The 27468-nt window shown below is 38.3% G+C and overlaps 6 protein-coding genes and 2 non-coding genes across 9 annotated transcripts; 4 read left to right on the forward strand and 4 right to left on the reverse strand.

The window, feature by feature from the left end:
- Positions 1 to 3738: 3738 nt before the first annotated feature.
- On the forward strand, positions 3739 to 7200 carry LOC103844008 (probable galacturonosyltransferase 6). Its single transcript, XM_033281892.1, has 9 exons — positions 3739 to 4208; positions 4300 to 4334; positions 4450 to 4491; positions 4565 to 4682; positions 4769 to 4839; positions 4995 to 5266; positions 5368 to 5725; positions 5842 to 6363; positions 6725 to 7200. Exons 1-9 carry the CDS (start codon positions 4070 to 4072, stop codon positions 6998 to 7000), a joined length of 1833 nt encoding a protein of 610 aa, XP_033137783.1. The 5' UTR covers positions 3739 to 4069; the 3' UTR covers positions 7001 to 7200.
- Positions 7201 to 7387: 187 nt separating this feature from the next.
- LOC103844007 (photosystem II reaction center W protein, chloroplastic) lies at positions 7388 to 8214 on the forward strand. Its single transcript, XM_009120782.3, has 2 exons — positions 7388 to 7647; positions 7730 to 8214. Exons 1-2 carry the CDS (start codon positions 7563 to 7565, stop codon positions 8038 to 8040), a joined length of 396 nt encoding a protein of 131 aa, XP_009119030.1. The 5' UTR covers positions 7388 to 7562; the 3' UTR covers positions 8041 to 8214.
- Positions 7966 to 10818, reverse strand: LOC103844006 (phospholipase A1-Igamma1, chloroplastic). Its single transcript, XM_033281893.1, has 3 exons — positions 9236 to 10818; positions 8424 to 8671; positions 7966 to 8304 (listed from the first exon to the last, which is right to left on the reverse strand). The coding sequence occupies exons 1-2, from the start codon at positions 10633 to 10635 to the stop codon at positions 8431 to 8433; spliced, it is 1641 nt and encodes a 546-aa protein (XP_033137784.1). The 5' UTR covers positions 10636 to 10818; the 3' UTR covers positions 7966 to 8304; positions 8424 to 8430.
- Positions 10819 to 12665: 1847 nt separating this feature from the next.
- Positions 12666 to 13859, forward strand: LOC103844005 (monothiol glutaredoxin-S11). Its single transcript, XM_009120779.3, has one exon. The coding sequence runs from the start codon at positions 12957 to 12959 to the stop codon at positions 13254 to 13256; it is 300 nt and encodes a 99-aa protein (XP_009119027.1). The 5' UTR covers positions 12666 to 12956; the 3' UTR covers positions 13257 to 13859.
- Positions 13860 to 14107: 248 nt separating this feature from the next.
- LOC103844004 (probable LRR receptor-like serine/threonine-protein kinase At1g06840) lies at positions 14108 to 20943 on the reverse strand. 2 transcript variants are annotated; one of them, XM_009120778.3, is made up of 20 exons: positions 19774 to 20943; positions 19522 to 19672; positions 19310 to 19381; positions 19160 to 19231; positions 18945 to 19088; positions 18755 to 18826; positions 18585 to 18656; positions 18437 to 18511; positions 18215 to 18283; positions 17906 to 17974; positions 17692 to 17763; positions 17500 to 17586; positions 17348 to 17416; positions 16620 to 17119; positions 16291 to 16449; positions 15930 to 16213; positions 15799 to 15850; positions 15460 to 15710; positions 14656 to 14790; positions 14108 to 14582 (listed from the first exon to the last, which is right to left on the reverse strand). In XM_009120778.3, exons 1-20 carry the CDS (start codon positions 19868 to 19870, stop codon positions 14235 to 14237), a joined length of 2850 nt encoding a protein of 949 aa, XP_009119026.1. In that variant the 5' UTR covers positions 19871 to 20943; the 3' UTR covers positions 14108 to 14234. The 2 variants fall into 2 exon arrangements, with proteins under 2 accessions (XP_009119026.1, XP_033138672.1); XM_033282781.1 differs by lacking the exon at positions 19774 to 20943 and having other exon boundaries at positions 19577 to 19672.
- A 1112-nt stretch (positions 20944 to 22055) lies between these two features.
- Positions 22056 to 22128, reverse strand: TRNAR-CCU. The gene has a single exon. It is a non-coding gene; the product is annotated as a tRNA-Arg (tRNA).
- A 1001-nt stretch (positions 22129 to 23129) lies between these two features.
- TRNAG-GCC lies at positions 23130 to 23200 on the reverse strand. Its single transcript has one exon. It is a non-coding gene; the product is annotated as a tRNA-Gly (tRNA).
- Positions 23201 to 25331: 2131 nt separating this feature from the next.
- On the forward strand, positions 25332 to 27371 carry LOC103844003 (probable thylakoidal processing peptidase 2, chloroplastic). Its single transcript, XM_009120776.3, has 6 exons — positions 25332 to 26154; positions 26322 to 26390; positions 26473 to 26541; positions 26645 to 26731; positions 26829 to 26896; positions 26983 to 27371. Exons 1-6 carry the CDS (start codon positions 25486 to 25488, stop codon positions 27107 to 27109), a joined length of 1089 nt encoding a protein of 362 aa, XP_009119024.1. The 5' UTR covers positions 25332 to 25485; the 3' UTR covers positions 27110 to 27371.
- The last annotated feature ends 97 nt before the right edge of the window (positions 27372 to 27468 follow it).

Genomic DNA, 27468 nt, shown 5'->3' on the forward strand with positions numbered 1-27468 from the left:
CCCCATCAATTGGTACTCAAGTGTTTGGGACATCAAGACCTCTGAAAAGATCAAAACTTTTATCTGGAGATCCCTATATGGTGGACTACGAGTAGGAGAACAATTCGCCTTTCAGAACATTCAAGTTAGCCTTCTCTGCCCACGCTGCGACGCAATAGAATCAATCACACACTTTCTGTTCCAATGCCCGTATGCTGCTAAAGTCTGGGATCTAGCCCCATTTCCTACTGAGATCAAAGCAAATGACTTCGTATCCTTTCTAGAAGGCTGGGAAAAGGTCAGGAATCTCCCCTCTCTTCCTCTAGTGGGCCTTGAAGCGGGAACTCTTGCAGCCTCCATCGTTTGGAACATTTGGATATCCAGGAATCAGCGGGTCTTCGAGAAGAGAGAATTCACGCTTGAAGAAACCATACTCAAAGCGATCTCATATATAGGCGAGGGAATGGATGTTGGCACAACTACCTCCGAAAGCTCCTCTACCGAAACCTTTGATCATAATTGAACTAAACCCTAAAAGATCGGGAGTAACCTCGATCTATACAGATGCAGCTTGGAATTCCTCCTCAGAATCTGCAGGATTAGGTTGGATCATTGATGATCTGGTTTCCCCATCTCATCACTCAGCGACCTCAGGTCATGTGTCGTCACCCCTTATGGCAGAAGCCTTGGCTGTTCGATCAGCCATAAACTTTGCCCTCTCATGCGGAATCGATGCCATCTCGCTCCTCTCTGATTCTCAGACCCTCATCAACACCATCAACCTAGAGAGATGAAGCTACGTGATATCTACCTCAGTACAAGCTCATTTAAGACTATCCAGTTTATTTTTATTCCTAGATCGGCTAATGATAAAGCTGATAGTGTTGCCAAACATGCTCTGTGGTCTCTAAACCTCTTTTTAAAGTTTTAAATTAGTAACTAGACTTTGATCCGCGCGACCGCGCGAGTATTTAATTTTTGTTTGTATTTAATAATATATTTGTAAATATAGTCTTATTTGTAAATGTAAATGTTATATTTGTATTTAATTTTATATTTTAGAATTTTAGAGTAAAATGTATCACCAATATTGGGTATTATATAAAAATTATAACATTTATATAATTAGATCCATGTCTAAGATATATAGCGAATAATGTTTTTTAAATAAAAAGTACAAAAATAGACAATTGTGAATTAGCATGCTATTTATAAATGATACATTAGCTATAATATTTGTAAGAAAATAAAATGATTGTTAAATTTCTATCAAATTTGGAACATATACAAATTAAGATATAAATTTGTAAGAAAATAAAATAAAAATATAAATTTTATGTAACTGATAAGAAATTATAAATGAGCTTAAGTTTGTGTACATTTAAACCATGATTTTGCGGATGTTTGCTTTTATTTTTGTAAATAAATTATTTTGTCTAAGTGATAGTATATATTTTAAAATTTTACCTGTGTTAAATGATTATTTAATAACATTTATAAGAATAATAATTTATAGTTTATATTTTTTTAATTTAATTTTGTCTTGTAAACCGTCAATTGTATTACCACCATTTTTAGAATATGATCCTTGCATCTATACAAATGTTTTTTTTGTTTTTTTTGTGAATCAAAATTTTACGATAATGTCTAATAAGTTATTTTATACATGGTAAGTTGGTAAATAATTTTAATGGTGCATGTAATATATTTATATTGGTAAGAAGAAGAGTTTGTTCAAAAAAATGAAGAGTAACGTGAACTATAGAGGAGAATGAGACAAAATGTAACTTATATTGTTACATAAATATTTTGTGTATATTATTGATGTTCATTAATGTTTATAATATTAATATGAAATAGATAAGTTAAAAGATTTATATTGAATTTGTTGTGGTCACGAAATCCATGGTTCAGCCAGAGTCTCACAAAACCGTCCAAACCGGCCATCTAGGAGGTACCAGCGACCGAGGTTCAGTCCAAGGCGTATATCTCTACAACTAGAAGGAATTTAAATACGAAACCAATTTTATTGGATTATACACTCAAGCAGGAGTCCATCCCAATTGGAATAGAGCAAAAATATTCACGGAGCAAGAAGTTATGAATTTTACAAGTCATAGGTTTTCCAGCCCGTCCATCTGCGAGTATCCGACTTTAGAAAGTAATTCCAGCCCAAGGAAGGAGCGGCCTGAACCAAAGCCCATCATAGGATCCAAGAGGGATCTCTCAGGTTTCCAGAAAGCCCAAGATCAAGAGAAATGGCCACGGAATTATGAAGTTATGATCCAATCTCCAAAACCGGTCAAACCAGTTCTACACTTGCCTCAATTGGAAGCTAACCGGTTCAATCAGCTTCAAACCAGACATTGGCGACCAGGAGATATATCTATGCATTCAGGAAGTCTATCCAATGGTCCAGAAGAGTCAGACAAGTTCATTCCATACACCAGCCCACATAGGATCAGGAGGATCCTCATTAACCCCAACTTGCCTTATTTGGAGCTTCTTGCTATCCAGCTCCAACAGCTCTTTTTCCTTCAGATTAGGCACGACCTCAGCACCCTCCAAGCCATCAAGAAGGTTCCCAGGAAGCTTAGTTATCCCCTCAAACCGTCCAGATACAAGGAGAACACCATCTACATTCATTTGGCCAAGATTCTCATCATAAAGCCTCCAACGGCTAGTTTTCATGGAGCCATCAATTCCTTTGCTTCCAAGTTTATTATTTCGACTTTATTAGTTTCCTTATGTCATTTTATGACTGTAAGAGAGTCCCAGTAGTCGAGCCTATAAAGCTCAAGTTGTTTCTTCATTGTAAATCATCCTTGAACTTTTATGAATGAAAATACAGTTTTTCTAGTTTTGTCAAAACTATTGTTCTAAGTCTTTTGAGTGTGTGAAAAACAGCTCCAGAGCAATCAGGCTTATCAAAGATCCCTTCCATAGATCTTTGTGGTGTTTATCAATCCATTTGGTCCATCCCAACCACTGGTCAAGCTTGAGAGAGTTACACAACCAGCAAGCAAAGCTCCATCTCATTCCACTTCAACCATCATTTGATCAAGCTGAAAGTGTTACACAATCAGCAGCTTGATTCCATCATATCCTTTGTTTATTTATCTTCTTTTATTATCATTATCATCATCATCTCATTAGTTTTCATTTGCATTATAAAACTCTAAAAACTTATAAAAATCGGTTCTCATTGTTCTCAGGTTGTAGTTTGGATCCAACATCTATCAATTCGTGAGTTACCCCTCCTGTGCCTACAACAGAATTGATTGTGAATTTAATTTAAGAAATGTTTTATTAATTTTATAAAAGAAATGGAAAGCATAGAAGTAGGAGTAATTATTATTTTTTTAATTTAAAAAAAGACAAAGATTAGGTTTATTTAATTATTTCAATGGCATTAGGTTGTAAATATTGTGCAAGTTTAATTGTTAGTTTTAATTTGTATTTTTCTTTTAATAGATTAGATGAAAAATTTCCGGTTTAACAAAAGAAAAAAAACTTCGTACCAGGTCCTTTTCCGATTGGTGATTAATTTTCCAAAAGAAGACAAATGATCACATTAATTACTAGCAGCTTCATCAACGGAGTAATCAGTAATCACATGCCTTCACATGTACGCCTGCCCGCACCTGATCCGCATCACTGCGTCCTCGGTCGCTCTTCACGGTAACATGTGACATGACATGTTAACACGAACACCCAAAAACCTATAACAAATTAAAAAAAATAAATTATTTCGACCTATAGACTATACTGTATAGATAGTTGCACAAAAAATACTATACTGCATAGTGTACATAAATATAATTAAAAATATATATAAAAAGAGCAGAATCGCCGGATGATGCATGAAGGAAGGAAGGAAGGAAGCTCTGAATCTAAAAACTCCCTCCGACCCCAAACCTAGAATTTTTGAAGCCGAAGAAAACACACATAATCTGAGGAGGATCGTATTGTCTTCAGCTTTGTTGACCAATCAGAAAAATCTCTGCTGATTCTTCTTCCCGGAGAAGGAGAAAGCGTTTGATGAGATACGATTAGTTAATTTCTTTTTTTTTTTTGTGTTGGCGTAGTGATGAATCAAATTCGTCGATGGCAGAGGATTCTCTTCCTCTCCCTGCTATCGATCTCCGTGTTGGCTCCTCTCGTTTTCGTCTCGAATCGGCTTAAAACCATCACTCCCGTTGGTCAGCTTCTTCTTCCTTTTATTCCCTGTATGGATGATCCTGTAGAATTACGTAATTGCTTTGATCTTCGATTGATTGAATCTCATGATAATCGTTATCGAATTTGTTTCCTGGGCAGGTCGGAGAGAATTTATCGAAGAATTATCCAACTTCGTAAGCTATCCTTCATCACTGCCTTATGATAAAGCTAATGCAGTCACGATCTTAGTCTTGCGGTTTTATTATTTACTCTTTAGGCTTTTTTATCATGCTATCATTTACTTTGCAGAGATACAGGACTAGTGACCTTAGGCTTAACGCTGTTGAACATGTAAGATACAAGTTACTGCTTGGTTTCTCAATGTCCTTTTGCCCATTCATTTAATTAAAATTGTTGAGTTTAGGAGGATGGAGAAGGCTTGAAGGGGCCAAGGCTCATTCTCTACAAGGACGGGGAGGAGTTTAATTCTTCAGTTAGTGATGACAAAGAGAAAACTATCGATTTACCAAATATTGATGATGGTTGGTGGGGTCATTTTTTTTGCAACTTAGCTTTGTTTTCCTGTTAACTCTTCAGCTTTCTTATCGGTACTTGTTATGGCTTTCAGGAAATAATCATAAATACAGTGAAGAAAAAGTAGTTGATTCACAGCTGACGAAACTAGTCTCTGATTCCAAGGTGTGTATTATTTTCTCCAGCTGTTTTATTTGATAACATATGAATGCTCAGGGTATGAAGCAATTCTAGTATTGAATCCTAGAATCAGTTTCCATCAATATATAAAGATCAGACGTATTGATGTTAAGGTTTACTATTGTTTTGTTTTGTGACAGGATCATAATCTATTAGTTAACCAACTTGGTAATAAAACGGAGTTCAAACCCCCTTTATCCAAGGGTGAAAAGAACACAAAGGTTCATCAGTCTGATAGAGCGACAGATATGAAGATAAAGGAGATCAGAGACAAAATTATACAAGCCAAGGCCTACCTGAATTATGCCCCGCCGGGAAGTAATTCTCAGATTGTGAAGGAGTTGAGAACTCGGATGAGAGAGCTGGAACGGGCTGTTGGTGATGTGACTAAGGATAAAGATGTGTCAAAGGGGTAAGAACAACTACCTTGATTCAAAAGGAGACTATAACTGAATAGCATCCATAGACTTTCTGTTTACTTATGTTAACCTCTGGTGTGGTTGTTTCTTTCAGCGCGCTTCGTAAGTTGAAGCCACTGGAAGCTACATTATACAAGGCTAGTCGTGTCTTTAACAATTGCCCTGTCATTGCTACCAAACTCCGTGCCATGAATTATAACACAGAAGAACTAGTTCAGGCGCAGAAAAATCAAGCATCATATCTAATGCACCTTGCTGCAAGGACCACCCCAAAAGGGCAACACTGCCTCTCCATGCGGTTGACGTCGGAGTATTTTGCCCTGGATCCTGAAAAAAGGCAGATGTCTAACCAGGAAAAGTTCAATGATCCTAGTCTCAATCATTATGTTGTCTTCTCTGACAATGTTTTGGCTTCTGCAGTTGTTGCTAACTCTACAATATCTTCTTCAAAGGTACATTTTCACATGTCCTTATGTTTTACTATATGTTATGTTTCAAGTGCGTTGCACTATATCGTCTCATTTGTGTTAAGCCACTTGTTAATCTGAGTTCCTAATGCTATTTGTAGGAACCGGAAAAAATAGTATTCCACGTCGTGACTGATTCACTTAATTACCCAGCAATCTCAATGTGGTTTTTGCTAAACATCCAAAGTGCAGCTGCTATCCAAATCCAAAACATTGATGATATGGATGTCCTGCCTTTAGATTATGATCAGTTGCTGATGAAGCAAAACTCCAATGACCCAAGATTCATCTCTACCCTCAATCACGCACGCTTCTACCTCCCGGATATATTCCCGGGGTTGAACAAGATGGTACTCTTTGACCATGATGTAGTTGTTCAACGAGATTTAAGTAGACTATGGAGCATTGATATGAAAGGGAAGGTGGTTGGTGCTGTAGAGACTTGCAAAGAAGGTGAACCTTCATTCCATTCAATGAGCACATTTATTAATTTCTCAGACGCATGGGTCTCTGGGAAATTCAGTCCTAAAACTTGCACGTGGGCGTTTGGGATGAATCTAGTTGATCTCGAAGAATGGAGAAGACGGAAGTTGACTTCTACATACATAAAATACTTCAACATGGTACGCAGATTATACTCTCTACTGCATTTACTCTCCTCACATAACACTGTAACCTATAGCTGCTTAGGATTCGCTTCTTCAAATAATTTCCATGTGGGTTCTTCGATTCATTTACACACCATTCTATCTGAAAAGTCCTAACAATAATAAGTATTGGGTGTTAGTTTTGGCTGTGTTGGAGAGGAAAGATTTTGAATTTGGTACTTAGACTAATATTCAGAATAAAGGGCTGTATCTAGAAAACGAACATAAGTGAATCTAGTATAATTCCTAGAGAAAGAGTGGTTACAATCAGCAACGTCTCTGTTATGTGTGTCAACCTAAACCTAACAGTCGTTTTTGGAAATTTCTTTTCTGGCAGGGAACAAAAAGACCTTTGTGGAAAGCTGGAAGCTTACCGATAGGGTGGTTGACTTTCTATAGGCAAACAATACCGTTGGACAAGAGATGGCATGTGATGGGGTTAGGTCGCGAGTCAGGCATCAAAACGGTTGACATTGAACAAGCCGCGGTTATACACTACGATGGGATCATGAAGCCGTGGTTGGATATCGGAATAGATAAATACAAACGTTACTGGAACAGACATGTCCCGTTCTATCACTCCTACTTGCAACAGTGCAACATTCACGCTTGATACTAAGAAACAACTTCCCACAACATAGGTTCAGTTCTAGATTCTTTCTTTATTTATTTTTGTTAAAACAAGCTTATGAGCATGTTACGAATGGTATGGTATGATTAGCTTCATTCTTTTACTCTTCTGAGTGTAAATCTTGGCTTTTCTTTTTCATTTTTGTCGGAGCTTACTTAATCTTAGACCTAGCCACAGCGAGATATTAATGTCTTCTCTTTGAAACCTGTACATAATGGTTCCGAGCTCTTCGTTTGTAAATGCTCGAAACTTTAAAAGACGAGAACTCACTAAACATTATTCATGTGCTATGTAGAAGTTTGGTCAAAAAATTTGTCGGAACTCTAGTGTGGAGAGGCAAAGATTGTGTGGTAGGAAACGGCTGAGACGTGACAGGTGGAGAGAAACAATTGGTGAGATTGTTGATAGAATGCAGATCCAATTTCAGATTAAGTACTTTCCCCACCACTTGATAAAGCTACAAGCCTACAACTACCAAATCCCAAAAAAAAAAAAACAGAGGCTCATTTGATCAAGTCTTGCGAGTTTGGGAAAGCTAAAGACAATGGCGAGCTTCACTTCCTCCGTCACTTGTCCTACTCTTCTTCTCAAGCCTTCAGTCACAGCTATTTCCACTGAGCGTGTCAATGGTAAACCTCTGTTTGCGTAGTAATCTCTCTTCTACTTGTGAATCAGAACCGGCACTGTTATTTATGGTTTGCTTCTGTTCAGGTCTTCCAAGCATGATTAGGAGAAGCAGTGGAGTGAAATGCTCGATGGAGACAAACCAGCCGAAGAAAGAGAAGAACTCAACGCCAGTTTTCTCCGCGGTGGGGGTTATGTTGACAGCGGTGATGAGTAGTAGCCCAGCAATGGCGTTAGTGGACGAGAGGATGTCAACGGAAGGAACAGGATTACCTTTTGGTCTGAGCAATAACCTGTTAGGTTGGATTCTGTTGGGCGTGTTTGGTTTGATATGGGCTATTTACTTTAACTACGTTTCTTCTCTCGATGAGGATGATGATTCTGGTCTTTCCCTCTGAAAGCTCCCACTCTCCGGCTCTCCGCCTCTCTCATTTTTAAGTGAACATGAAGTGAAAATGCTTTGTACCTTCTTGTAAAGTTTCAAGTAAAGACGCGAGGACCTTTACCTTGTGTAAATGTACTATCGTTTGTGGGTTTAATATATTGGGCCAATAGAAAAGCCCATTAATATTCTTGGTGGGACTGGGAGTCTTGTTACCAGATAGAGCAGCAAGAGTGAGACCTGAGCCAAACCTCTATGTCGACTAAAAATTCTTCCAAATTACTGTTTATTGTCATAGCATAGGGGTTGAGAAGTTATTTCTTTGTAGTATATATATATAAAGCAACGATACAGATTAGAAAGATTAAAAAAACAAAAGAAAGTTTTGATGTAATTTACAAGAGAGTTAAGAAGGGTGATGGAGTTGGGTGAGAAGATGATGAATGTCAGGAGCATGGTGGTCCTCTGCACGGATGCGATCTGGTTGAATCCAACGGCCATCAGTGTGCCTAACCATTCCTTTGTTTGCATCTTGTCGCCAATAAGGAGGTACCATAAAATGGTCTTTCAGAAAATCAGACGCTTTGTTCACTAACGCTGGATCTCTCCCACTAGATAACACGAATCTCTGTCCTTTCCCATGATACCTGTTACAGAAAAATCATGAAACTGTTTAATATTATCGTTTTCCAGATACGTCAAGTCATACTGAAATGGTCATCTATGCGCTAAGTTACGTATACGACCAATAAGAGTGATAAATAGCAACCAAAGCCTGACAGATAACGACACGGCAACAACTTCTTTAAATTATTAACTAACTTTTTCTTTATTACTTTCAATAATTCTCTCCCTACCGTAAAGTCTGCCACGTTAATCAAACTGAATGATCACATTCTCATATAGTCCCGCATTTAAAAAAAATACAATACGTTTACTAAATCCCCTAAGATAGTGTATTATTAATAAAGAAAGTTCTTGGAAAATACGAGATTTCAGAATCCCAAGATACACTGAGATATGTCTCCTCGAGAAGTCTTTGACTTTTCTCTAAAGATTAAGCTGACAAGTTTGTGTTTCATACGTTATTGTATAATCATTAAATATTTCCAAAAATTATAATTAATTCGTTTAATCTCTAACCAAAAATACTGCCTGAAATTTGAAAAAAAAAATGACTTGTAAATTTCATAAATAGTTAAATTACTGACCCGTCAAGTAGATGGAGAAGAGCTTCCAAGTTATGAGCCGTGGAAAGATCAACGGACGGCTTCAAAAACGGAGAGTTCTGGTGATCCAACGCTAGCTTCTCCCCCACGTGGCAGTAACACCACGGCAACCCTCCCGCCAACTGCTTAAGCGCGTCCGGCGCGTGCTCGTTCAAAAACAGCCCCGGCGATTTCGGGACGACGTCGTGTTTGTTCACCACCCTCAGCACCTTCACCCCCAGCTCCTCCATCCTCTCCTTGAACCGTATGTTCCCAACCCGCGGAGCGCTGTACGTGAACACCGTCACCGGAACGACCTTCCCCTTCTTCGTCCTGTTCAGCCCCATCTCCGCCACGTCGTACGCGCTCAGCACCGCCAAAGCACCGCCGAGGCTGTGTCCCGTCACCGTGATGCTCAGATCGTCTCCCTCCTCGTCGCCGTATCTCTCCACCAGCCGCTTCACCTCCGTGAGAAGCTGCTCCCTCGCCGAGAACTTCGAGAAGTTGCACGACGTGTCTTTGTCCGTGTAGAGATCCAGGAACCCGGACTCGGCTTTAACGGCCGGGTCCCGGCACCGGAATCCGTTTCCGGATACCGGTTTGAGGAAGTCCTTGAGATCCGCTATCCACTCGAGCTGCGTGACGGTGCCTCTCCACGCGATCGCGATGTCGCGGCGTCCGAGACGGTGGCGCGTGGCTTCGCTGTCGTCGGAGACGGCGACGTATCCCATCCAGTTGGCGTTCTTGCTCCACACCTTGGACCATCTCGATTTCGAGAAGAAGTTGGGGAGATTGATGTTCGACGTCGCGTAGAGGTAACGCGCCGCCTCGTAGCCGGAGTCGAATATCCCGAGCGAGTCGAAGAGCTTTTTGCGCGTGAACCTGCAGCTTCCACAGTATTTGGAAAACGGATCGAAATCGAAAGCGTCGTAACAGGCCTGGGCCATTTCTCCGTAGCGGATCAGCTCTGATCTTAGAACCGGATCCATCGGATCCATTAGCCCGGCCCAGTCATCTTCCCCTTGGATCTTCCTCCACGTGTCCCTCAAACTCTTTGATTCTTTAGCTTCTCTATCCCGCCGGCGAACATCCTCCGCCGCCGTGATCCCGTAGTTCTCCAGCGGCTCGAGTCTTGAGGATGTCGAAGCTCCGTCGGTTGTGGACAGAGCCCTCGTGACGGCCACCGGTGATGATCTCGCCGGGAAATTAAGAAGAGTAGAGTGTGGTTTAAATGAAAGAGAGTGAGCTGATTGGTTGATCGGCTTAGGGAGAAGAAGGTTGTGGGAAGGAATGGTAGCCATTGTTGAGAGAGGTTGATGAGTTGTTTCAGGGACATCAAGAACCCTTTTTATATATGTATACTTAACAACATACAATAAACAATAATAAACACATGCGCTCATGCTGCATGCATATCATTTTCAAATGTAGGGTTCGATGCAGTAATACGTTGATACAATAATGTATTGAGATCCATCAATTATTCAACACCTATCTCTTCTATTTTCTTTAAAATATCTTTTTCCTCATTCCAATGCATCCCATCACATTCGCCATCACATATTATTTTTTTTCCTACTACAACTCTACAATAATAGATATGGTTTTCAATCGTAAGATTTTTTATTTTTTTTTTTTGGTACTCTTTTCAATCGTAAGATATTTTGCAGGTTTGCAATTACATCAATTCTGAAAGAAAAAAAAACGTGCATGTGGAGTCGAATGAGATTTGTAGCTAGTATAAACTTGGTATAATAACGAAGTTGAATCATCACAATGCAGTATTATTATAAGTTAATTTTTTTTTGATAATCCAGGTATCCGGACTTCTCATCCGACTATTCTACCGCATCCAACTAGAACTGGCGAAGAAAGTTCTGGAGACCAAACAGAAACCATATTAAATCTACAGTGGCCGGAGCTCGAACTCGTATTATAACTTAATTTGGTATTCATCATTTCAACAATTCACACGCGCATGTTATCAAATTCATTTTGAACTATGATTAGACGATATTAGTTAAATATTTCCTTTTGTATACTATTATGTTCCGGTTTCGCATAAATCTCTAAGATGGTGTTAACAAGTAGGATATATATAAAAATTCCTCAGAAGACCAATAATATCTCTAATATATATAAGAATTCCAGTTGTAAATTGTTTGACAGGGATACATGACTGACCCACTTGGCTAATAGATGCCATCTGTAATGTGAATCTATATATCTTTAATTTGATTTCGATTAATTTAAAATTATGCATTTGTTTAATTGTGTAATGAAAGTCTATATGAATATATTTGACTTGACCACACAACATAAAAATTAATCTAACATGTTCTCAAATGCGCATATACGTGTACAAGGTGTGTAAATGAACTTGAATTTGTTTTCCATATTCCACATTCAACACGTTTCGAAACGTGTTGATTTCGTTAGAAATTTCAAAACAGTGTTGAAAAACAAAGAAAATCGAATCAGTAGAATTTCTGTATTTTATTATTCTTTTAAAGATAAAATAAAAAGCTTCAGTAGCTCTGGTTAGAGCATGCGACTGTTAAGTTAACCTCAAGGCAAGAGGTCATTAACATGAAAAATGGTAAAAAGATAAGAACAACACATGTGGGGGGGGGGGGGGGGGGGGGGGGGGGGGGGGGGGGTTGAGGCAGCATAATTAAAATTTGACTTGTTTCGGTCCTAGATAAGGTTATATGACTCATATTTTTACCTTACAATGATCCTCTTTTTCAAACTAAAGCCGCCTTCATGGATTTGGGAACACTTACATTGATCTTTACTAGCTTTTCTCCTTTGTAACGCTAGAAATATGCTAGTGTTCGTTCTTAGCCAACCAAGTGAACGAAGGACAGCATCAAGTGCATGTGATTTTCTCTGAAGCCATACATATTAAAAGGATGAAAACGTGATTGATTCTTCTGCCCATACCATTCAACAAGTTACTCCATATCTTAAAAGGACGGCTTCTCTCACCAATGTGAGCAGCTACGCGATGAGCACACATCACTCCCTAGAAAGCCACGGCTATAACTCCCTGTCCAGGAAAACAACTATCCGCGACACAATATAGACCCATATATAGCTTATTATAATTCTCATTTCCTATGTATTTAATGTTCCTTCATCCTTTATATGTTCCAACAACTGCTTCTGCTGCTATGGGCTTTTGTCTTAAGACCCAACTAAGGCCTAATAGCTATGAAAAGTTGAATGCAAGTGGGTTTGTTTGTCGCAGTTTGGTCCACCAATATTCCACGTCCAGTATTCATCAGAATAAATCATAAATCATATGGTCCAAAAGCATCAAAGCGTGAATCAATATTCAACGACAACGGCTCTCTTTTTTAGCAACTTGTACGAGTATCGTTGAGACCGTATCTTTGAATCTATAAAGATGCAACTCTTCTTGGTTGGTTCTTATAAAACAAAACAAAAAAAGGTGAAACTCCCAACAAAAAAAGGTTCGGTCTCCTCGAATCATCTTGTTCATAGTAAAGCTGCTTTATGTAACCTTTTCACCACGATCTTCTTGTGATCTCTGCCATTCTTTAAATCTTTGGATTCTGATTCTTCCTCTGCCTTGTGTTATAAATAACCTGCAACTCAAGCAACTAGAGTCACAAGCAAAAACCAAACTCCAACTCCCGGTTTGGTTTAAGGAACCTCCTCCTTCATTTTCTTGAAGACAGCTAAAACCAAGAAGAAAATGGACAAGGTTCTGAGAATGTCATCCGAAAAAGGAGTGGTTATATTCAGCAAGAGCTCGTGTTGCTTGTCCTACGCGGTTCAAGTCCTCTTCCAAGATCTTGGGGTTAGCCCTAAAATCCACGAGATCGACAAGGACCCCGAATGCCGAGAGATCGAGAAGGCACTGATGAAGCTAGGCTGTTCAAAGCCAGTTCCAGCCGTCTTCATTGGCGGCAAGCTCGTTGGTTCCACAAACGAAGTCATGTCCATGCACCTAAGCAGCTCCTTGGTTCCCTTAGTGAAGCCATATCTATGTTAAAAGAAAAGGTCGGAATGTATTTCAATAAGGAAACAAATGTGAACCAAATCTTTGTAATGTGTTTTACTATTATGTTGGTTGTGTAACCTTACAAATTATATAAATGTCTTTTCGTTCAAGAACAAAGAAATGGGAAGCCCACACGGGCGGGTGGTACGGCAAGCTTGGAAAGACGCTTAGATAAACTCTGCACATATGTGAATAGATAAACTTTAGCCCCCACACCGAGTTTGCAAGGGGTATCAGCAAGAACGCAACAAAGCTCTCTCAAAACGACAAGGCTTCAAGTAATCAAGCAATGGGCCGTAATGATCAGTCCAACTCTCAGCCCATCAAGCAGAAGCCTAGTCCTCTGTCTCAACGGTCGGATGCTCTGTCGGATAAGAAGGGAAAAGGTAACTGATGACGCAAGACAACAGTACGACCGGCTCTCCACCATTACAGCTGAGCAATCGTTTCTCAGCCCTTGATGAAGCTAAATCCTCAAAATCTTGCCATCTAGAATAGTGAACTAGGGTTTCAATTCAGTTGTATAAATACACTACTCTATCTTGTAATGAAACCAAGCGGAAAGCAATTTATAAAACTTTATCTTTGAAGCTATAGCTTCCCTTACAGTTTGTCTCCTGGTCTCTGGAATTAGTCGGGTCTTTTTGGGATTCGGACGACCCGGGTTTCCAAGAAAAAAGAAAATTGAGGAAAGTGTAATGGAAAGTAGCTAGATGCATTCTTGATTAGTAAGTAAATGATCCAAACCAAACATACAAAAGCAGAACTACATAACGTACTTACGTACATAACAAGAATTGGCAACAAATTTCACAAGCGCCAAGACTATCTGCAACATATACTAAACTACTGTTACATGGATTACAATAACTTCTTTCTGTACAAAGTACAAAGAAAGAACAAAAACAAAAACACACTGAACAATCAAACAAAGAGTGTGTGGTATATATATGGTTCGAAGAAACTTGGCTATCTAGGTGCAACAGAGGGAACTACTCCACTGACGAGGTCAGAGCCAGAGACATCCATCGATGTATAAGGATGTGGATTCTTCAAGTATGAAGAGTTTGATGACGATGACGGCTGACTCGTTGTCTCAGACATATCCTCCCTTTTGGCTGTCTTAGATTCCGGCATCAGTTCCCATATGATTTCCAGTTCTCTTACAACTTCCGCCATTGAAGGCCTCGCGTCAGTCTCCTCTCTGCAGCATCGCAGAGCTAACGTTGCAAACTTCTCGATGCATTCAGCTGGAACTGAGCTCATTCTCTTGTCCACGACTGATGATATCGAACCAGACTGGTATGCGATGTTAGTCTGGCGAAAAAAACCGGTTATAGATAATGCCAAGAAGGAGAAAAAGGCTCTTACCATCTATAAATAGAGTTACCTCTCTAACTATGTTCTTGCCATGTGTGATTGGCTGCATTCCTGTCAAAAGCTCCAGGAACACTACGCCTAAGCTATATACATCGCTTTTGTCAGTCAGTTGATGAGTCAAGAAATATTCCGGGTCAAGGTAACCCTGCAAGACACAAAAAAGTCTAGTCATGAGACTGAGAAACAACTTTACAGCAACCTTGTCACCTTTATCCAAAACCGACGAACCGAACCAAAAAACAAAATTTGGTTCGGGTTCGGATCTTATCAATTATCGGATCCTATATCTCTAAAACAAAAAAAAACAAAATCAAGAACCCGAAAGGATATCCGAATTTTTATAATATAGTTTATATACTTATAAATACTAATTATATTTATTTTTAAATAATCAAATATTTCAAAAGTACTATTTATAAGCCGAATTACCTGAAATTACCGAATACATTTTATCTGAAATATTTAAAATTATCCAATTTTTTAATCCAAAAACTCAAAAACTGATAATAAATCTGAAAAACTCGAATTTTCTGACTTTTAAACAGCAACCAAATTGGACCCGAAATTATCTAGGATATTAGTTGTTTCTCAACTTTGATATTAGAACCGAACCAAAAACCGAAAACTAAAATAAATCAAACTGTTATCCGAAATGCCCAGGCCTAAAAACAATGCAGCCTGAAATAATCGAACCAAATTTTCTAAATACCCAAGCGGATCTTATATCTTTAGAACCGAAAAACCAAAAACAAAAATAAACCAAACGAACCTATACTTGCCCAGGCCTAGCAACAATGCAGGAGAAAGATCTTACCGGAGTCCCTTTTACAACAGTAGAAACATGATGAGGCGAGATGCCTTCCATATCAGGCACTGGAGCGAGTCTCGAGAGTCCAAAATCAGCAACCTTTGCAATGAACCTTGAGTCCAACAAAATGTTACTAGCTTTGATATCTCGATGGAATATTGGTGGATTAGCTTCCGTGTGCAAGTACAGGATCCCCTTTGCTGAGCCTATAGCAATCCGCATTCTCATCGCAAAGTCCAAAGGCTTTTCCAACTTAACTGTCACACCACAAAATTTGTAAATCAAATGGTAAAGTGTTATCCACAGTGAACAGAACCACACAAGAGAAACAAGTAACAAGCATACCAGAAATGTTGTCTCGCAAAGTACCATGTTCCATGTACTCATAAACCAGCATCTGCACGATTGAACAATAAGAAGCAATAAGAGAGAAACGTAAAAGGCTTTGGACCTTTAACCAGAAGAGGGGTGGGTACCTGTTCGCCTTCTTCATCACAGAATCCAACCAAAGCAACAAGGTTCCTGTGATGTAACCTCGACAACAGTTCAATTTCAGTTAGGAACTCCTTCTCACCCTGCAACGATCCCTCTTGTGCTCTTTTAATTGCCACAGCCGTTCCATCGACAAGGATACCTTTGTAGACTTTTCCATAACCACCTTGCCCAATTTGAGTGGAACTACTAAAATTATCCGTAGCCAGAGCCAGCTCAGCATATGTGAAGCTCTTTACCCCTTCTATCTTCAAAGAAGCCTTGGAAGCTGCCAATGGATATGAATCAGAAAACAAATCCTCAAAAGAAACTATTCTCAACATCCAAAAGAAAAAAAATGCTTACATCGCTTTCTCCTAGAAACTGCAGCGTATCCTTTCATACGTTTCCTCATAATGATAAGTGCAATAATAGCAGTTATCGTCACTGCAGCTGCAACTGAACCAAGTACTATACCCGCTATTGCACCCTTACTTACACCAGACGGAGAACCTTGAGGAAACACTAAAAAACAAAACCAAACCAAAGCATGCATAAGTTTTATGATCCATCAGCCTGAAACCACAACATGTAATATTAGTTTCGTCTCAGCAGTCATTTCCAGTTGAGCTAACGACCTCTGGTCTATTTTCAAAAATAAAACATCAGAGGACGTATATACTACTGCTACTGACCATCTCTGTAGACCTCTAACAATGTGAAATTCATAAGCTCATAAGGCCCAAAGAGATCTCCGTCAGGGATGTTCCATCCAGTGAACATGCCCCTTATCCGCCTAACCTCGCTCCGATTGAATATGAAAGAGTTGTTGGGATTTGAACCATAAACAGGAAAGAACTTGAGATACATTCGAAGTCTAGGTCCTTTTTGCCACCGGAACGAGTCAATGCGCAGCTGATACAGATCCAAATTAAGACCAGAGGTGATGTATTGCTGAAACTCGGATACGTAAGGAACAAAATCAGAGAAACCGGGACTTTTCAAACGATATCCAACGAGCAGAGGAGCAGCGCAAAAGCATTCTCTAAGAGGTTCTGGAGATAGCTCATAAGGAGGTGGGCAGATAGAACAAGTTGTATTAGGTCTGGTTGGGCCCTGGTTATTGTCTTGTTCGGTTAGAGATCCACACAACTGAAGAAGGTTTCCATTTGAGCATAACGGATTCCCCTGAAGCCTGGAAGAAAAAAAAACGATGATGTCAAATAGATAATGGAAAGGTGGACATTAATCCTTAGGGAAAGAGTGTAGCACATTTCAGAATGAGTAGACAAGATCAAAAGCTGTTATATTCATTAAGTAGCTAGTGTGAGTTGCTGTCTAAACCGATTTTTAGAACACTGAATTAATAAGCATGCATGAAGATCTAAAAAAAGGGGGAAATAGGAAAAGTGCAGAAGCAAACCAGACGGTCACATTTGGACGGGGATCAGATCTGCCAGTAATATTTGAAAATCTATTGTTCCGCAAATCCCTGAAAAAACATAAAGGAAATACAGATTGTCAAGAGATATGAGTGTAGGTCAAAGAAAAGGGAGATATGATTGTGTGTCATACACGGTAAGAGTCTCGGTTGAATTCAACACTCTGTCCTGGTATATGCTAGAGGGAATGGAACCACTCAGAGCATTGTTTGCAACCGACCTGCCACATTAGATAGCCAACCAAAGCAAAACCATTATCCATCTTCATGTCCAAAAAATGATAAAACTAATAGCAGCATCCAAAAAAATGATAAGACACACTTACAACTTTTGAAGCCGCGGAAGGTCTGAGAAATTTGTTGGAATGGTTCCAGTAAAACTGTTGTTGGACAGATCGCTGCAGTATTTTTTTTCATCAGAAGATATTAAAATTTAAAAGCAATCCATTTCTAACAAAAAAAAAAAGAATAATACTAATCATAGTTCATAGCTCGGAATAAATCAAAAGCCAGAATCACTAAAGGTGCTAAGAGTTTTACATGGTTGTGATGTTATCAGAAAGCTTCCCTGTAGGTATAGATCCATTCAACTGATTTCGACTTAGGTCCCTGGAAAACAATCAGAAACAAAATGATAATTAATACGCCAAGGCAACTGCAGAGATTTTGGGGACTGTATGCCACTTAGTATAGATTTCAATTAAAAAAATTTGTATAAATTTGGAGTCTTATATCTAAGAAATTTCCTTAAAAAAAAATTAAAACTTCGGAGCCATAGGCGAATGTTTCATTTGGTTTTGTCCAGGACTGGCCCTGCCAGGAAGACGTTAGATAAGTTACAAAACTTACAGATAACCAAGTTTTGGGATACTGCTAAGATCAGGCATTGGTCCTTGCAAGCTGCAGTTCCTAAGACTCCTGCACATGACAGATACAAAAACATGCGTAGGTTAGCTTAGCAAACGCATATATCTTATGTTAAATGCATTAACATATTATGACATTCCTTCCACTTTCACACTTCAGTGACTTTTTGAGTTCAAGATAGTACATTGTGAAATTAGCACTTACATCTTCAAAAGCTTAGTCATGTTTCCATAAGAGGGTGGAATCGTGGTCCCATCAAAATGATTGTTATCTAATTGCCTGCCAAAAAAAGAAAGGTGAAGAAGAGAAGAATAAAATGCATTGATCACCAGAAACTGTGACATAGACTTACAGGATAAGCAGATTAGGCATGTTTGCTAACTCAGGAGGAAGATAGCCAGTTAAATTGTTGTTGTCAAGAAGGCTGTAAGAAAAATAATAAATGTTCATCAAAATTAGATAGGTAAAAGCATGTGTGGCATGCCATCGACATAAAAGCTGAGTTTAAGATACCAAACTCACATGTGAACAATTGAAGGTAAGCTTCCAAGCTCTGGAGGAATCTGCCCGCTAATTGAATTATTGTTCATGTGACTGCAAAGAAGATAAGATGGACAAAGAAAATGCAATGAGTGTAACATACTCAAAAAATGAAGGAATCGTTTTAAACAAAATTATGTACAATAAGATAATATGATTAAAAATAACTCACAAGTGCTTAGTCTTGTTTAAATTGGCAAAGGATTTGGGGAGTGATCCTGAAATACGGTTTTCATCAATCTGTATTCTATCCAAGTTTGGAAGATAGCCAAGCTCCTCTGGTAAGTTTCCAGTTAATAGATTCCCATTCAATAGCCTGAAAGAGTTCAATGAGCCAAGACAAAACAGATAAAAGGCATAACAAGAATAAAACTTGATGGACTTTACAAGAGCTCCAAAGACTTGATATTCCCAATTTCCTTTGGTATACTTCCGGTTATCTTGTTCCACATGAAATCTCTGAAGATAGTACAATACACAAAGAAAAGTTATTCACCATTATTACAAAGGTTAAAAAATAGTTATTTAAGCACGTACAAGATAGTAAGACGAGTCAGCCGTCCAAGGTCCGGGGACAAGTTCCCTGAGAGATTCATGCTTAGCAATTGCCTATAAGTAACACAAAAAAAAGAACTTTTAAAACAATTCATCGAGCAAAATTTTATTGCAAGAAAAAAAAAAACAATTCATCAAGGAAGACAGTTGATAAGGATTAAACAAAAGAGCAGTAACGGAGAAGGAGAGAATACAATTCTTTGACATGGAGATAACCATCGTCAAGAGTGGAGTTCCAGCAGAGAACACCTGTCCAGTTGGAAGCACACGGATCACCACGCCCCCAATTTCTCAATCTCTGAACTGGATCGTTTAAACTTTCCTTTATAGCTCGCAAAGCCCTCACTGAATCCACAAATTATCAAACCATCAAAAATAAGAAAAGCAACGAAAACCCATTTGAAGTATTCGAAATTCTAAACCGAAGAGAAGGTGAAATTAACAACCTTCGACGGGATTGGTGATACCGTCTTGAGCAAAAACAGAGGACCAGAAACAGAGGAGGAACAGAGGAAGGAGACGAGAGACATGTGACCAACACATATTGGGAGAAGAAGAAGAAGTGACCCAAGACGCGGATAGATCGAGAGAGAGAGAGAAAGAGAGTTAAAAGGGAAAGAACATGATCAGGTTGCAGAGACAGTGAAACAGAGAGGAGAGAGATGGTCAGAAGACAAAGTAAGAGGAAAGTGGTTGGGGTTTTGTTGAAAGCATTGAAGAAGAGTGTGATGAAACGGACATTTTCTTATGTTTGACCATATCAAACCGTGGAGGAGAGCGTCGAGGCGTCATCAATAGTTTCACTTTCGCCGCCACCATTACTCAGCCACCTTCTCTGCTTCCGTCAAAACCGTATGTTTCTATTTTTCTTCATTTTTTTTATCATGATTGCGTTTTGTGACCTGTCTTTGACCTTTGTGTTTTTCAAATTTGAGTAATTGACATTAGGTAGATTAGATTAGTATAATATAATGTGCAAGTGCGATGAATTTACAATTATTGTACAGTGTTAATTAAATACACTAACCTTTTTGAATCTTCCATGATCAAAATTATTTTTTTGTATTTTAAAAAAGTATTCCAATGGCAAATAGCAATAAGAAAACAAAATAAATTATTGGTTATATTAGATATATGGAGTTTTGTTGATGTATCAATATCTATGTGCATTTTGGACCCCACGAAACTATAAAAAGTCACGACTGTATTGGAACATTATCAAATTTAGTGTTGAACTGTTGATTGTGACCGACTTTCTAGAATGTTATAGTCACTATGTATTATGTAGAAGATGTCGTATGAATGAATGATTATGATTCTAGCACACTAGAAAAATAAGAAGATAGTATTGACAGAAGAGAATGTCAAAACGTGTACTGACTCGTGAACTATTATGGATTAGATAACTTTCCTGACCCAAATTGATCTCTTTCTTGAAAAGACAATAAATCTACAATGGAAACCTACTTCCATTGATATAAAGCTTATCTCTAAATTCGAAGAAAAGTCATCTGTATACATTTGGTTAAATCATAAAATAAGACAAAAGGAAAATAAAACTTTAGCTGGTATAAGTAAGCATTAGGAGTATTCTTAATTGCCAGTGGGTCGATGTTTTAAATGATACCGGTCCACTTCCGGCGCTTAATTAAGATGCCTCCTAACTAAAAAGAGAAAATCGCATAAAAAAACCTTGAAAGTGTCAATTACTGGCATTTTAAACCTTAAAATTTTTTTACTAATACTTTTAACCTTCAACGTGACATTTTTATCATAAAAAACCTCCAAATAAGAAAAATGACCGGCTGAACAGGTTAAAAAACAGGGTTTTTTTTCAAAAAATAATTATTTAATCATTGAAATAAACAAAAAAAATTAATAAAAATCAAAAAAATTAGCAAAAAACTCATAAATTAAAAAAATGAGAAAAATAAATAAAAATAACAAAAAATTCAAAAAATAAATAAGATCAAATTAAAATAGAGAAAAATAAAAAAAAAATCATAATTTTTTTTTTAAAAAATGAAAATTCAAAAAAAAATTCATATTCAAATATTTTTTTTATCAACATTCATTTTCAAATATATTGTCAGAAATTAGCATTGGAGATATGCCAAAAACCGTCATTAGAGATATGTCGGAAATTATATTTGAAAATGAAAAAAAAAACTTTTTTGAATTTTCAATTTTTTGAAATTTATTATTTTTCTGTATTTTAATTTGATCTTATTTATTTTTGAATTTTTAGTTATTTTTATTTAATTTTTTAAATATTTATTTATTTTTCTCACTTTTTTTTAATTTATGAGTTTTTTGTTAATTTTTTTTATTTTTATTAATTATTTTTGTTTATTTATTAATTAAATAATTATTTTTTGAAAAAAAAAACTGTTTTTAACCTGTTGAGCCGGTCATTTTTCTTTTTTCGAGGTTTTTTATGATAAAAATATCACTTTAAAGGTTAAAAGTGTTAGTGAAAAGACTTCAAAGTTTAAAGTGTTAGTAAGTGACACTTTCAAAGTTTTTTATGCGATTTTTCCTAACTAAAAAGGTAAAAACAATTTAAAAGTAATAAGGACAAATTGAGGAGAGATCTCTTCTTTTATACTTTGACCAGAGCAAATAAAGTGATACCCAACTGCCAAATGGCCCCAGTGAAGACAAGGCCCAAAACCCATCATCACAGATTCACAGAGGCTATATTTATATTAACTAAAAATGTTAACAACGCGCCAGGTAGGGGTCGAACCTACGGCTTTCTGCTTAGGAAACAGACGCTCTATCCACTGAGCTACAGGCGCAACAAATTGGGTTTGTTAAATGGATAAGTGTTTCATTTATATAGCAATAACTGTCCCGATATAAGGCGTTGTTAGATAAAAAGAGCAAGTGAATTATAGATGCATTCCCTTTGCAAAGATGGATATGACAACTTATAAACATATAACTACAGTTTATTAAACAGATAACTGTTTACCTGCGTTTTGCCTAGGTAACTTTGCTCTGTTCCACACAAAATGCAACTCAGTGTTGTTTGGATCGATCAGAGAGACACAAATGGACTAGCAAACGAAAATACAGAGCATAGACTTAGGTTACAATAAATGGAACAACAAGCTCTGCTTCGTAATGGTATAATAAATAAATAAACTAATTCTTTGTTTGCATTTTGGTTTACTCTGTCTGCCTCAGTGATTTTCAATCTCTTGGTTTTGATTTTTTTTAAAAAATGCAAAAACAGCTTTAAACGGAGAAGCACTGAGGAAAGAAGTGGAAAGGATGAAGATTGAAACCGGAGAAGTCTCCGGTAATTCAGAATCTTCTGATATGGGAATCATGCAGCAGATTCAGTATTCTCCTTCGACGTTCACCGTATCAATTATGGTTCAGTCAACGGCCAGGATTTGCGGTTCAATCAAAACCAGCTAATGGAGAAGTCGAATTCTCAGAGCGTGTCAGAGACTCAGAGTTTCTACAGAACGGACGGTTGCAAGGGGGTGGAGATAGTCAAATCTGAGGGACCTTCCCTCACTAGCTCTGCGTATTGACAAAGACCATGAAGAATACAACTGTTTATAGGCCTTTTTATAAAATGATCACTTGATCCTTTGTTTTTTTTAGGTGCCAAAAATACCAGACGTATAAAAAAAAGTTCATGTATTTTATTGATTTTCATGAAAAGTGAAAAAAACGAAGTGTGATGAAATGAAAAAAATTGAGCTCAGGATTGTGCTATTCCATCGATGAGATGTGAATTCGATGGACCCAACCATCGCTAAGCGTTTTCTTCATAGCTCAGGAATGCACCAGCCGGGAATCGAACCCGGGTCTGTACCGTGGCAGGGTACTATTCTACCACTAGACCACTGGTGCTTAGATGTTAGTCATTTGGTGTTAAATTATAATATACCAATTTGATATAAAAAAACTTCTTTTTGCATTTCACTCATTTCTGTTGTTCAATATAAAGGAGGTTAAGTTAAAAAGAATGTTCCGTGAGTATTAAATCAGAGTGAAGAATCACTTTAGTAATTGTCTAGGACAACCCTGAAGCTGGTAAGAAGATTAACCAAATCCAATATCTATGGCCAGATACGTCCACTTATTCGGTTGCATATTTAGGCCCATTGACCCATAGCAATATACAAATAATACCAAAGTGGAGTAATCTCTTGTAAACATGTCTTATTTGCCTTTAGTCACTTTTGCGTGTTAAGAAAACCAAAGCTCGTATAAGAACTGGCACCAAATAAAAGAGAAAGGAGGCTCTCTCTCCTTTCTTAGTGAGAGAATTTTCTCTCCAATTCTTTAATCTTCGTATCAAAATTTCATTTTTTAGAAGGTTTAGAGTTTGATTTGAAGGAGTAAAAGTCTAGCGTGTTTGTGTACCGGTTTCGGTACTTTTGACCGGTTCTTGTCTCCGGCAATTGATCAGTTTTTCTGATCGTCCGGCTTTGTCTCTGAAAAGCGGTGATTTACATAACACTGACTTTTCTGGCTTTTGTCTCCGGAAGGTGATGGTTTCCTCACCATCGTTCTCGCCGGCTCTCTGTCGGGGTTCTCCCGATATCATGATCTATGATTTTGGACCCTCTTGTTTTCCAGCCTCTCAATTTGATACTCCGATGGTTTTTTCATCTCCTAATTGTTCGGTGTTGCATCTTCGCGCTTAGATAGATTATTAAAGATGTATGTAGCTGCATACAAGTAAGTCGAAGGCTTGAAGATCGATTGTAGGCGGTTAATCTCTTCGACGATTCGTAGATCCACCACATCTGACTTCGCGACTCTAACTTTGCGTAGTCTATTATGGTTGAACGGCTTGTCTCGGTTTCATCTTCCTTGTCGACGGTGATCCGTTGTGTCTCCTTGCTGGCTCCGGAAGAAGATGGCAGGCTTTCGTCAGTACTCAGTACACATGCATAATGGTCACTGCAACCAGACACGTGATGGGATGAGTCAGATTATTTCTTTTGGGCTTATGGCCTAATGTCGTCTAATGCAGTACTCCATTTGTTTTGAGCTTGTTATAAAGTTTTGTTCGTTTGTTGGGTCTTTGTGTACTTTCCAGTCGGACTTGGTCTTGTTAGACTATGTTCCATGAATAAAATATCAGATGACAAAAAAGAGAATTGACACCATGAATGAAATATGTTATCACCGTAGAAACTCGTTTGCTATCAAAATATGCATGCATGTAGCCAACATTCATGAATTATATTATTGAATTAATACTCCTTTAGATTTCTTAGAAAAATATAATACTATTGGATTTAATGGAAATCATTTGGAGTCGACATCATGAGATTTTATTGTTTGTTGTTATGGCATCTCCAATGGTACCCAAACATTATTCTATATTTCACTCTATTATAGAGTAATTCTATTATAGAGTGAACTATTTGAGCAAATTCAATTTTATAATAGAGTTACTAGAATAATGTTTAAGTACCATCTGTGGTTAAGGAAAATACCTCAGCTAGAAAAGTAGACGAGTGTTTGTATGTTTCGGAAAGACCTTAACTAAAAAAAAAAGGCTAAACAAAGATCAAAGCTGAATCTTTCTTTTGATTAGGTCGTGGCCAAACTCTTAGCCTCTTTAAGTTAACTACGACTAAGTATACAATACCATTATGTATTTTAATATAGTAGACTGATCTACTCCACCAGAAATAGCAGCGAAGCATCTCATATACGAGATGACGTATGCACTGATGTCATGCGCTTTCTTTCTTCATGCACTCCACATATTATTATACAGAGTCCGTACCCAAACCCGTTTACTTTGGTCCGTCTTTATGTAGCCACGTAGGCAACATAGAAACATACTCAAAGTTGATAGTGGAAGGAATGATGGCGAAGTGTGAATACTCTCTACTCACAAAAACATTTTACCAATTTTTTTGATTGGTTAAGATATGTCATCTAATAAAGTTTGGGGACAAGAATGTAAACTGCAAATTTTATGGGTCCCACCCATTTGGCCCTAATTTAATTGCTCTCTCTCTGCTCACAACCTTCTTCTTCCCCATACCTCTGGAGATCTCCAGATTTCTCTCTCCTCTTCCTCCTCATCGCACCTTCGCCGGCGTAAAGTCCCTCCTTTTCTCTCGCCGGCAGTTTCGAATTTCTAATTCCCCGATTCAATTTTCAAAATTATGGCGATTAGGGTTACCCTCACCTACTCCAGCTACGTCGCTAGGAACATCGCTTCCTCCGCCGCGGCTCGCGTCGGCGCCGGAGACGTCCGCTCGTGCTTCGAATGCTTGACCCGTCCCAGAACCTTCACCCACAGTCAGATCCCCGATATCGATAAATCCCCTCCTCGTGCTCGCCCAGCTTCCTCCTCCATGTACAGCACCATCGCGAGGGAGCTCCTCGAAGAAGGAAGCAAGAGTCCTCTCGTGCTGGGGATGATCTCAATCATGAGTCCGAATTTGCTAGGGATGAACAACAACGTACTGGGGATCTCGCCGTTCAAGACTTCTTCTGTGATCCCGTTCCTTAGAGGGTCGAAGTGGATGCCTTGCAGCAGCATTCCGGCGACTTTATCGACGGATGTGGGTGAGATTGATAAGGGAGGGAAGGCGTCGTGTGATGTTGTTGAAGTGAAGATGGAGTTGGGTCGTGATCATAAAGGCTCGAGCTTTGTTGGAAACGGGTGGGTTGGTAAGCTGTTGAATATCTGCTCCGAGGATGCTAAGGCTGCTTTCACGGCGGTTACTGTTTCCCTCCTTTTCCGTTCGGCTTTGGCTGAGCCCAAGTCTATACCTTCCATGTCTATGTACCCTACTCTCGATGTGGGTGATCGTGTTATGGCCGAGAAGGTGAGGTTACTAGTTTCTGGCTGTTTAATTGTGCATGCATTTTGAGTATCACTAGAGATCCTATACTGTTTAAATGTGTTTGATACTTAATTGCTAGGTAGTAAGTGGTGGTGTGTTCTTCATATCTGAGTACTTGACTCTGTGTATGTGTTTTTGGTGTTGGTCAGGTCTCGTACTTGTTCAGAAGGCCAGAGGTTTCCGATATTGTCATCTTCAAGGCTCCTCCGGTTTTGGTGGTAGGTCTCTAATCACCATTTCTTGTTTTCTTTTCACCTGTTTCAGAGGTGTTTGATATTCTTCTCTTTTGAAAAACTGCAGGAACATGGTTACAATTCTACTGATGTTTTCATAAAGAGGATAGTTGCAAGCGAAGGTGACTGGGTTGAAGTAAGCCCTTTTATCTTAAATCAATTCTTAGTTAATCCTATTTGTCCAGCCTCCTCAAGACAGGCCTTTACCCTGTCTAACCTATCGATCTTGTATCATGTAGGTCTGTGATGGAAAGCTCTTAGTGAATGACACCATTCAAGTAGAGGATTTTGTCTTAGAGCCAATGGACTATGAAATGGAACCAATGGTAAGCAAACTTGCACTTTCCTAGTTCAATGATTCTCGACCTTAAAGTTGTACAAGAGTAACACAGCTAAGTTGGTTTATTCTTTTATTATTTGCAGTTTGTCCCTGAAGGTTATGTCTTTGTCCTAGGAGACAACCGCAACAAAAGCTTTGACTCTCATAACTGGTAACCACTTTGGAAGATATCTGCTGTTTCATAGTTCTTGTGTGTTAAATGAACAATGTTGATTCATGGATGATTGTTAAATACAGGGGTCCACTTCCAATAAAGAACATCATTGGAAGATCCATGTTTCGTTATTGGCCGCCGAGCAAAGTTTCAGACACAATACACCACCATGAGCAAGTTATGCAAAAGGAAGCTGTTGATGTTTCATAACCGGTACAGATGTGTGTTGACAGTTCTTAGGATTAAGTAGGAGATTGGATAGATGATGAGGTGGTGCCATCCATTTTGGCCCTGAAGCCAACGGAGCAATTTTTTTCGTTCTATGTACTCTCCTATGGAGGACATGGAATGCAATGGGAAATCCCAAAAGAAAATGAAAGATGGAAACATTTGTTTGTTGCTATGATTTTTTTTGTTTGTGTTGAATGAAATCTAAAAATGCAACCTAATAATCGTAACGACAGTCATCAAAGAATAGGCGTAAAGTAAGTAGTAATCCGGAAAATAAGCTAGAAAAGCTTAGTTTCATCTCTCTAGCAAACTAGATAGAGTGACAAAGAAGCAACTAA

The sequence above is a fragment of the Brassica rapa genome, chromosome A10, assembly GCF_000309985.2.
Source record: "Brassica rapa cultivar Chiifu-401-42 chromosome A10, CAAS_Brap_v3.01, whole genome shotgun sequence".
NCBI classification, from domain to species: domain Eukaryota; kingdom Viridiplantae; phylum Streptophyta; class Magnoliopsida; order Brassicales; family Brassicaceae; genus Brassica; species Brassica rapa.